This window comes from Nematolebias whitei, chromosome 12, assembly GCF_014905685.2.
Source record: "Nematolebias whitei isolate Nwh7 chromosome 12, NemWhi1, whole genome shotgun sequence".
Lineage (NCBI taxonomy): Eukaryota > Metazoa > Chordata > Actinopteri > Cyprinodontiformes > Rivulidae > Nematolebias > Nematolebias whitei.
In genome coordinates, this window is record NC_056509.1 from 39,994,680 (window position 1) to 40,006,600 (window position 11,921).

An 11,921-nucleotide genomic window follows, 5' to 3' on the forward strand; every position below is an offset into this window, starting at 1 on the left:
GCACGAGGCATATTAGAGGGCTTATACTCTTGCAGAAGTACTTTCCCCCTCTCAAAATAAAACCCTGAAAAATCAATTTAGCAATCAAACCATGTACTGTTGAGCAAGGCATATTTCCCGAGCTAGCATCCATAATAAAGCTCATTAAGCCAACAATAGTTAAGCTTTTTTTTAATCTTAAAAATTCTCAGTTATCTAGATGCAACATCTCCAAACTTTAAATGTTGGTTTAAAAAGTAGTTACCATAAATTCATATTTTACAGCAATTCAGGTTAAGATGGCATCAATACACTAGGCCCCAGTTGGACAAGTTGTTCACCTACCAGAATAAAAACTTTAAACCGAGGTCAAAGAGCCATGTTCTACAAAAGTTAGAATTGATTTATATATAAAAAAAATGAAATAAAACATTTTACATTATTAGTGTTTAGCATACATCTTGGATCCTTAAATACAGTTTATTTTTATACTTTATAGTTTTGCCATTTTGGGAGTAACTAGAACCGAGTACACAATTTCGTTCCACCTCATGTACCATGTGTGATGCGAATGACAAAGCTACTTTAAATTTAAATGTTTCTGCGTGCTGAACAGACATTCTTTAGCCTATGCACCAGAAAATGGCTCCAAACTAATGCAAAAGTGTCAGTTTAGCCAATTTATGTTATTCGAGAAAGCAGTTCTATAAGCCTGAACAGTTGTTTGATCAGCCATCGGACTAGAGGAGTTTGACTCATTTTTACCTCACGAGCAGTGACTGACAAATCTCAAATCTATAAAAATTAACAGACCTTCTCTTAAATGTATTCATTTTGATTATACAAAATGAGGGGGGGGGGGGGGGGGCGCAAGATTGTGCAAGATTCTGATGTTTGAGTTACGCAGGGAAAAAAAAACGGAATGTGATCAAACCATTAAAGATTTGAGCCTAATCCAATTTAATTATAAGAGCCAGCTTGTTCCTTCACACCAGAGCTTGTGCTTTTATTTTTCTGCCTTCACAATTTCATCACATCCCGTTACAGTTCGTTTTTTTTAACAAAGGTTATTTTTAAAGTAAACTTCTCTAAAAACAAACCATTAAAGTAGGCCACCGTGTTGAAGCAGTAATGCAGACTGACAAAGCGCTGCATCTGTGCGACATCTGGACAGCATCAGAAAGGCAAGGAGACGAACTGTAAACCACTTATCACAGTGTATCAGTCCAACTGCTCCAAAATAAAGCTGCGTTGTTTTGAGCCCACTCAATGCATGGGTCAACCTCAGAGTTCCTCTGGTAATGGGTCACCTCTTTGATTCAATTCAGTTTTAGCGCCAATTCACAACACAAGTCATCTCAGGGCACTGAACAGAAACATTCATATGAAAAATAATTTAACACTATCCGAGGAGCAGACTGCTTTAAATTTAACTCCATCACAGAACTTTCATCTTGAGCAAGCATGGAGGAGACAGTGGAAGGGAAAAACTCAGTCATGAGAAAGAAACCTTTAGCAGAACCAGGCTCAGGACAAGCGACCATCTACTTTGACCGGTTGAGTTTGAGGGGAACAGATACACAATGGCAGGTCAAGAATCACATGTTAAGATGGAAAGAAAAATGAAAACTATTCAGTTTTAACAATTAATTTAAAGAAATTAGATCAATTTGTCCTCCAGTAGTCTAAGCTTAAGGCAGCATAACAAGCAAACCCCAACTATAGGATTTATCAAAAAGGAAAAATCTTAAGCCCAGTCTTAAATTGGACAAGTGTCAGCGTCACAGACAGAAACTGGAAGTTGGTTCCACAAGAGGAGCCTGAAAACTGAAAGATATTCCTCCCATTCCATTTTTGGAAACTCTAGGAACCACGAGTAAGCCTGAAGTCGGAGAGCGAAGTGCTCCGTTAGGAAAATATGGAACAATAAGATCTTGAATATAAGATGGAGCTAGGTTGTTGGTCTTTAAGGTTAGAAGCAGGATTTTGAATTCAATTCTTGACTGGGAGTCAATGGAGAGAAGCTGAAACTGGATATGATGCGAAACTTTGTTGCAACAGCTCCAGGTTTTTTACAGTTTCCTTCCAAGCAGCCCTAATGTTGCATAAACATCTCATTTAGAAAGGCTCAGACCAATGTGTTAAAGAAAATCTCCCATCTAGGTTATACTTGCACAGACCATTCTGCATCTCAAATTAATCGAATGAGAATTCATGTCAACTCATTTCCTTGAATTTATCAGACGCTTTAAGAAACCATGTGACTTAAAAATGTAAAGGCTTTAATCTTTGTTTCAGAATGCCACATCACTAAGTGCATCACATGAAGCTGCTTTTATGCAAAGACTCCTTTATGTTTCACCCCAGGTCTTTCAGTTTGACCAATTAGATGCATGTTCATTGTTCATGTCATGTGTCGGAGATTCCATTTTCCCCAATTTTAAAGCCATATATGCAACATCAAGGTAGGAAAATTCCTAATTTTTGGCAAGCCTGGTCAGCTGTAATGTTCAGTTTGGAGCATTCATATTGCTACAGTGCGACAGCAAACAAATGCAGAATTAATGCACGTTTGATTAACTTGCAATTTCAGCAAAACTTGAAGCAAGTCTCGAAAGGAATCTAAATTATTTTTTTTTATTTATTTTTTTTAAGTAACTTATGGGAGCTCGACAGGCAAGTGATACTTTGATGAACAGAACTCCCAAGAAAGATGCTGACAAGAAAAAACAGTGAAATTCTCAGCTTTTTAAGCACACTAAACTTATGACTAAAGGATTAAAGGAGCATCAAGGGAAAGGGCATTTGAAGTTACAGTCAATGGCTTTGGTTTTGCGTTTTCCCCCCTCAAAATCAGCCCTACAGCAGAGTTCAAGCTTCAATTTTTATGCCTTACACAGTTTAAAGCCAGGTTAGGGCTCAGTTTTCCTCAATATATTTTACAGTAATAAATCATTTGTCAGCCTGAACATCAGCAACCGCTGGATAAATGGATTAGACAAGGCAAAGTCAGCTGCTTCGCCAATTAAACCAAAACCCTCCAACCTGCTTTCAACCAGCTCAGTTTTACTCCTGCCGCCTCTGATCTCTCCCTTAACTAATCACTGCTCAAATAAAATCAAATGTTCATCCGGGGATCACTGAGACCAGTTTATGAGCGGAGAACATGTGGGCCGCTTGTGCCAAAGAAACCAATTCAGATTAGATAAACAAGCAACTTTGGAAAATTATCAGTTTTAATCTGATTTGTCCTGGTGGTTACATGTGCAACCACAAGTATAAAAGTTTTGTTTTTAAAACCAGCAAGTGCACGCATGAGCATTTCAGCATGTATCAGTGATATGACTCCGTTAGCATTTAAAACCAGTGGAATGAAAAATAATCCAGCATTAAGGATCAATTTTGTGTAGTTTGTCACACTGATCAACCAAACCTCTAAATACAGTGTTGAGCAGAGACCATTTTATCTGCATTTTATCCATTTTTGACCTGGAACTTGGCACTGCTGACTTTAGGCTCGGGGCTGCCTTGAAAACGAGATATTGCGCTCTCATTGGGACTCACCTGGTTAAGAGTAAATAAAATACTGATGATGCGGTGGCTGCTGAATACATCAGCCTGATTAGTACATTTAGCTAGTTGAAAGTTTAAAATGTATGGGCAGATACAATCAGCACCGTTTTGTAAACCTCAAAAAAAAAAAAAAAAAAAAACAGGCCTCATTTCTCATCATAGCCCTTTACCACTTATACCAAACTACATGAATGATGTCACAGCTAAGATTACAGATAGGAAAGTATCAAAAGAACACATCAAAACCACACGCATGTTGCCAGTCTGATGAAGAGACCACAAGGGACTAGTAAGATGCAGCATCCCAAAAGTCTCCCACCCACCACAATTTTTTCTCCACTTTTAAAGGATTAAGAACATTCACTCCTGCACTGATTTATTAAAAACAGAAATTCCAGGCCTAAAAATAAATAAATAAATCAAACGCTTGTTTGCTATGCAGCATTCAGATGCAGCGTGACATTTTGACCTCACCAGGACCTAAACTTGCCCCAAACAATTTATTCAGTCACAATGACATTTCATGGTTTTAAGCCATTTTTGGCATATCAGCTGCTGAAGCTGTCAATGTATGGGTCAGAAAACTCAGCACAATATGAAAATGTGTCATTTTGTGCCATTGTTCAGCAAATGCATTGTGTAAAATAGGAACTTCCAACTGCTTTGCAAGAAGCATTTAAGAATCACTAAAGCTACTTTTGAACAGAGTAAGACGCACTTATAGCAGAATTTCAGTTAATTTAACCTTTTTGAAAGGGGAGAGAATAGCCAAGGACAACCAAATCAGTCTCATGACAACAAAGCTCACCTATTTTGATCAAAATCTCCAGGTCATCCCTAAAGGCGATTAACCTGCAGCGTCCGTCAGAACTAAAACCTGTTCCTTAGCATCTATTCTGGTCCTCATGTGCAGTGTCATCTCACATGCATAAAGTCAGTGGGGTCAGTACAAGTGACAGCATGTTAAGCACGTCTTGGAGATACAACCCACAGGCAGTACATCACATCCCATCCATCTGGACCGATCAGCACATCATCGTCCACCATTATCAATCAAAAAGACTGCGAGCACCGAGGAACAGGTTTTAGAGAGACATGACAAATGTTTGCTCTTACAGCTGAAAGATGAGGCAGCCTCGGAGCTTCAATTAAGTTTGACCCTGCTCAGCTTTAGGAGTTTGGTTCAGAGGAAATTACCAATCGCAAGCATGTCACCTTGAAATGTGATGGGCTGAAAACAAAAGTTCACAACCAGTCCCTGTCAATGAAATGCAGCAAGCATTTTGTGATAAAGGACATCTGATACAGGGTCAACCGTCTTATGGCCCTTGCCATTAATCTTTAATACGCTTTTAATTCTCATTTTTCTAGTGAAATTAACATAAATCCCAGTAATTCACTAAAGAGCTGAAGTCAGGTAATTATCAAAGGTAAAAGTGGGTTGATAATGTTTTGTCTATACGCTAATGTCCTCAAAAGCTTGGACAGATTTAATTGCACTGGGTGTGCATCCAAAACTGAACATTTGGGGTCAACCCAATTCAAGATGGCCGTCACAGCCCAACATTGGATGAAAGTGATTTTTAGATATGGAGCTCAATTTTGGGAAAGTTAAAAAAAAAAAAAAAAAAAAAAGTCATCCTCAATGTACACAGCGCAACATCTTTGCTCAATACTTTGGCATTAACTGTAGTAAACCCAAGAACTTTGATGTTGTGAACCACTTTGGCTGTGGTTGCCTCGGAAAGTCCATGGGGGAAAGGGTGGGCTCCAGAAACCATGTTATCACCAGCAAACTGGTTGCTCTGGTGGAAACAGTTTGTATGACTTCTCAGATTGATGAAGCCCTTCACAGATGGAGAGCGAAACGTTTAAAAAAAAAAAAAAGCTGTCCAGATGATCTGACTGAACCTTGTTGGATGTTAGCAAACCTGTTAGCAAAATATCAAGCCAGAACAGGTTTTAATTAAATGCTCACATCATTTAATGTCAACCCAACTTAAGTTCGCCACAGCTAACTGCCCCCAGGAAGTGACTACAACTTATTCTACACTACAGATATTGGAGTTTGTGGTAGTAGCTGAGAGTCTTCCTCCACTCATACTCCGAGCATCAATGTCGGAGGAGCAGCGGGCGACATGCATTCCTTACAGGTCTGCTAGGCCTTTAAGTTGTGATGAATTTACAGTCACCTTCAGCTCTAAACAATTTTTTTTTTTTTTTTAAATTAAAATCACACAGTCTGGCTTCACGTCTGAACAGTGATGCGCAGGAGTCAGTTTTTTTTTTTTTTTTTTTTGGGGGGGGGGCTCCGGTCTTAGTTAGCCTTTGATCCCTGTGGTGTGTCGGATATCACTCCTCACCAGCGAAATGTCAAGGTTGGCCATTCAGATTACATAACCGCGCGTGGGGGGGAGGAGGGGGGGTGTCTGTGTGGGATGCTCTCTGCGTTGTCTGCACGAGCACGCCGCTAGAGTTCCTTACGTGAGAGAAAGAGAGAAAATACTAGTGTGTGAGAGACAATACTGATTATGTCCTACACGGCACCTCATAGAAAAGGACATGTAGTTTTGTGTGCGTTGCACGAGCACATGATCAAACTGCTGAAATCGTGCGGCTCTGACTCCAGTCACCCCCCCACCCCCATCGTCGGCAGTTTCTGCGGGGGAAAAAAAATAAAAAAATTAATGAATTAAAAATTAAAACGCACGCATTGGAATCCCTCGGTCGCCATGCGGAAGCCGGGAGCGTGATCGTGCTTTTTTGGAGATTCAGTGATGATGCGTGTGCGCGCGCGCGAGAGCGAGTCTGGAGCCCCCCCTTCCCAGGGCCAGACGCTATAATGCCAGCATAAAAAAAAAAAAAAAAACGTGACCGTGAAGTGCGTCGGTTCTAACGACGCGCGTGGCGCAGAAAACCGCGCAAACAGCTCAGCGCTCTCATTGATCTGGCTCCATGAACTTGGCTCCCATTTTCAAATTAAAATAAAAACGTGACGCGCACACTGCGGCACAGTTACAGAGTGTACTTTCAGAGATCCCCCCCCTCCCCAAGAGGCTGTGACCTGACAACATGCGTTGCTGACTCTGTCCAGTGTGCGCAAAAAGAAAAAGGGGGGGGTCAGAAACCTGGAGAGAATGACAAATCACTTACAGGCTGGACCGGGGGGGCTGATGGTGTTCGCCCTTGACATTAAAGCTTTATGATCAAAGCCAGAGTTTGAGTGCATGACCACACTGCAGATGAGTTTCCTCTGACCTTAGCGTCCATCCCTCACACGCACACTCACCTGTCTTAGTTAGGAGCGCCGACATGCTCCACGCCACGAAGAGGACACTGCAGATGAAGCACACTTGCACGAACATCATCTCCCTCCTCTTGCGAACTTTAAAGATCTTGGCGATGATGGTCTTTTTGGACGGGCTCACGGTGTCCTGGGCGTCCCGCTCCATCCTTCTCAGCTTTAAACGGCTCAGCTGGCGGCCACTTTTTGGGGGTTTCTGGCGTGCGCGTCCTTGAGAAGCCTCCCCTCCCCTGAATGAAACAGCCGCCCGGCTCGCCTCTTCACTCGGAGCGCAGCCGGGATGTGGTCCTCATCTCAAGCCGTCCTGTGCGCAAACAGAGAGTGGTGGAGCGGACAGCTGTCTCCGGCTCAGCTGCTGGGACTGTTGGTGGACAGGGACAATGACAGCGCGGTCAAACGCGTGTCCGAGTTCCGTGTTGCTCCTATGTTCGAATCCTCACCAGGAGGCTGAGTTCCGAACAGGATCTTATTGCAGAACACATCCTGTCCCGTGCGCAAATTAAAGCTTCCGTCCGCGGAAGAGTTTCTGCTTAGCATAAGATGCGCCGCAGAGTCCAGTCCTGGGAAAGAAGGGGCTCAGCTGCGCCACATCGCCGCAAATCCGACGCACCTGCGCCCGTTAAGTGAGCCCAATCTGCGCTCATCAGGGGTTGATTGTTCAAACCCGGTAGTTGTCGTGCCGCGCGCGCCTCTCTCCCTCTCTCCGGCGCCTCCGCCTCCGCAGGAATCCCTGCTCAGTGCAGAGCATCCATCAGCTGCGTCCTTCCTCGCCTTTAACTTTCCCAACAAGTCTTTGAGGAGAGAAATAAATAAATTAATTAAATGATAAATATCACCCCTCCTTTGTTCGCGCCTCATCCATTACCCTGCACCTTCTTAATTAGATATGCTGGACTTCCATGCAACAAGACGACCCCACAACACCCTCCACCCCACACACACACACGTGCATTTCCCCTTTAACTACAAGTCCAACAGAAATCACCCGTATCCTGTTGCGTTATGAAACCAAATCCCATCTCTTTCTGGGTCCTGAGCACATCCCCTTTAATAAGTGGCTATGGACGCCTGCTTTCCTCATTTTGATGCAGAATAATTGAGGTTGGCGTAGTCTTTTCTCTAAAACACTGAAAAACATAGCATTTTATGACATTATATAATGTTGCTCTTTATTCAACTGTTTCACGTGAACTGAGATTATAGACCTGAACACACAGAAAATTAAGACGATTGGGACCCACACATGGAATCAGATCAAACTTTATTTATACAGCACTTTTCATAACACACATTAATAAAAAGTGCTTTATAATGGGAAAAACATACAAAATGTTTGTTTTTAATCTTGTTAAAAATGTGATTCTTGGAAGCTAAAGTAAAAGCAAAAGTCTATCTATCAGAGAGAGTCAGAGTCAAAGAGTTTTTTTAATTTGTCATGTGGTGCAAATTAAATTTTGTACACAGGGTCCCAGTTACATCCAATAATAAAATGTAAAAGAAAAGCAATAATAAGATCTAAGATATGAACTCAGAAAAACATTAACTAAAAATCCTCTAAGCACAAATAGCATCAAAACAATATGCCCAACATCAGCACGATGAGTCTGTGTGAGCAGATGAGCACGAATGAGCACGAATGAACACAGCAACATGAAACAGATCAGCAGCAACATGAAACAGATCAGCAGCAACATGATGTGTGTGTTTTTTTTCACAGTGATTATCCTGGTTAGATATTCACGAGTCTAACAGCCTCATAGAAGCTGCTCCTCAGCCTAGTGGTTCAATGCTTAATGCTCCTCAACCTCCTTCCTGAGGGGAGTGGGGCAAAAAGTGTGTGTGCTGGGTGAGTGGGGTCCTTCATGATGCAGGTGGCCCTCTTCCTGCATCTGGAGGTGTATGTTTGGTGATGAGGCTGACTCCAACAGTCTTCTATGCAGCCTTCACTACTCTCACCTATTTATCTATCGATCTATCTATCTATCTATCTAGCTAGCTAGCTCGAAGTTGCCACAAACAAAGTGAAACAGGAAGTGACATCAAAGGGGAACTCTTTTAAAAGGAGAACTTTGTTTATTGGGAAGGGAACTCTGAGATTGTCATCATTCTATCATCAATTTGCACTCTGGCTCGTCTTCGTTTCTCTGATCGTGACTCAAAATAAAGGGAAGAAACATCAGATTATTCTCCACTGTCTGTGTTGTTAGCCATAGCAACGCTCTGTTTACATGCAGGTGTTCCTCTTTGTCATCACTTCCTGTTACAGCACATGCGAATAACTGTTTGTCTCAGCAGCGTGATTTTGTTTTTCCGCAAAATGTTAATAATGTTATCTTTTCAAAAATGTATTCATATCCATGACAAAGATTTGTGTCACAGACACTTTAAGTTCAGTATAGGCTCCAAAACAGATATTAAGGCATTAGTGAAAATTATTTTGTGTATATTGAGTATTATGTGATGGCATTCTGATTCAGTTTTATAACCAGTTTGTAAGGTAAAAAAATAAAATAAAATCACTTCGGGTCAAAAGAGCCATAGGGCGCAACTTTGCTGTAATCGCCTGAAATTGTTGTTTATTTTGGTATTCAGTTATTAAAAATGTTTAGTTTCTGTGATCCAAAATGTGTTATGTGATGTATTTTTGATAGTTAAAAAATATATATATATATATATATATATATATATATATATATATATATATACATATATATGTTGCAAGATATTTTACATTTAATAAGCATGATTGAAACTCAGTGCTTCAAACTCATAAATGTGTTTAAGTTTTCTTCATTGTTGCTCCAACTAAGCTCTGCTGTTCTGCTCAAATGCAAATAAATTTACAGTAGAACTTTTAATCGTTTAATTAGGAGCTGATGCTCCTGAGGTGCCGCATTAAAAAAAAAAAAAAAAGAAACAATTGAAACAAAAATAACATTTCAGAAACCCTTACAAAAGACAGCAGTAGTTCCTAAAACACAACAAAACAAGAAACACGTAAAAAATACAATGACTCAAACTGCACCTGCAGAATATTTTAAATTGAGAAAACACAACTGCATGTAACAAAACTCAAATTTTATTAAAAGTGCACTTGTTTTTCTTTTCATACGCCTTCAAGATGTACAGTTTTGCCACTCTCAGCAAGAACACAAATATGCTTATTTGTGTTTTTGCAGAGAGTTTGCTGAGAGGATCTTCTAACTGTTTTTTTGAAACGGGGGAAACAGCCTGGATATTTCAAAGGCAACCAAACTAAATAAACTTTAGCCACAAGCACCTTTTAGGTTCACTAATTAACATGTTTCCTAATTAAATGTAATTATTGGGGGCGGAAGAGTTTTTCCCTTTAAAAGAGGGGTTGTCTTCATACTAAGCTACCCTGCTGGCTTCACATACATGTACAGACATAATGGATAAAAAAAAAAGTGCATAAATGTCAAGCTAATATTTTAGCAACACGTGTTCGAGGACTTGTGAGGCTACGCGTCACAAGCTTCACCCGTTGCTTTCAGGTCTGCTGCAGGTCACCTTAGCTGCCAAAAAAGCCCACAGGAAAGCTTGTGTGCCCTCATGTCCATCTGCAGGTTAAAACAGCGTGCCAACTTTTCATCATCAGCACTGGTATTTAATGTAAGGGTCAAAACCAGCCCAATCTCCTGCAGACCAAGGTTACATAAGATCAAGACTGTCCATATCTGTGCAGTACGAGGCAGCTCTCCAATATAATTAATCGTTGCCTCCAAGAAGCATCCAAGAGGCTGTGTGAGGGGTGAACATGGAAAGCCCTGCAGGACATTAGTAGAAGCTTTATGATTCTGCCGCCAGGTCTTGTCCTTACACCGCAGATTGGTTCGTCTGCATCCACACATATACGTACATCAACATGTGTGACTTTTGCCCGTGCCAAAGGATTAGTCCCATCCCGGCCCTGGTCCACAATCTGGGAGCATTGCCAGGGCCTGCTTACAGAGATTTAGCCACTGCTGTACACTCCCTGCCTCAATTAAACTTACACATCCTTCTATTTCCTTCAGCAGATCTGCAGGAGAGATAAGAAGGCGTGCTTTAATGTGTAGCGATGTCAAAAACAGAGCAGCTGGAGCGATGCTAATGCGTTGTTTGATATAAATGTCAAACGTGTGTCACATTTTCAAAGTGAAAATGACTAATGACTTGGTTTGAAATGTTTAACAATGATAGTTGCACAACAATTGCCATTTGACTCAGCACTGCTCACTTCAGCTTCCAACAACTTTATAGCTGGAATGATTCATCTTGTTTGTTTTCGCTGCTTTAATGCACTGATTCAGTTCAAGTTGTTACAGCAGTGAAGCCATGCCACATACTGTTTTTCTTTAAGTTGTGGAGCCATTTTGCCTATATTAAGACATATATATGTCTGATAAGTAAAAGTACCAAAGCAACAAAGGCTTTTTGAGTTTACAATCTACAATTGTTTTATACACTATTTATCTTAATTGCATTTTTATTGTACTTTATTGTTGTCTGTGCTCTATATGTGTCTGCCTGGAACAGGTTTCTCTTGTAAATGAGTCCTCGTGGCTCAATGAGACTTACCTGAATAAATAAAGGTTGAATGAATAGCAGGGCTATTCAACTGGTGGCCCAGGGGCCAAATCAGGCCCACGGATGAACACCATTCGGCCCACACGTGGGTTCATTTTTAAATAAAACTAGATTTTAAACCATAAAACAAACTTGCTTAATGACAGTAACTGCTGAATGTTGTTTGTTTGTTTGGTTGGTTGATTGGTTGGTTGGTTGGTTGTTTTTGGTTTGTTGGTTGGTTGATCATTTGGTGTTTAGTTATTTGGTTGGTTTGTTGGTTTGTTGGTTGGTTTGTTGTTTGGTTGGTTTGGTGTTTGGTTGGTTGGTTTGTTGGTTTGTTGGTTGGTTGTTTGGTTGGTTGGTTGTTTAGTTGATTGGTTGGTTGGTTGGTTGGTTGGTTGGTTTGTTGGTTGGTTTGTTGGTTTTGTTGTTTGGTTGGTTGGTTTGTTGTTTGGTGTTTGGTTATTTGGTTGGTTTGTTGGTTTGTTGGTTG

At 40.8% G+C, this 11,921-nt stretch overlaps 1 protein-coding gene across 1 annotated transcript in view; it reads right to left on the reverse strand.

The window, feature by feature from the left end:
- The window catches only part of slc24a4b (solute carrier family 24 member 4b), a 46,801-nt gene extending 39,314 nt beyond the window's left edge, over window positions 1-7,487 (reverse strand). The window contains exon 1 of the mRNA XM_037685568.1: window positions 6,842-7,487. Within this exon, the coding sequence (XP_037541496.1) occupies window positions 6,842-7,004 (163 nt within the window). The 5' untranslated portion in view covers window positions 7,005-7,487. The remainder of the gene's footprint in view (window positions 1-6,841) is intronic.
- Between the last annotated feature and the right edge of the window lie 4,434 nt (window positions 7,488-11,921).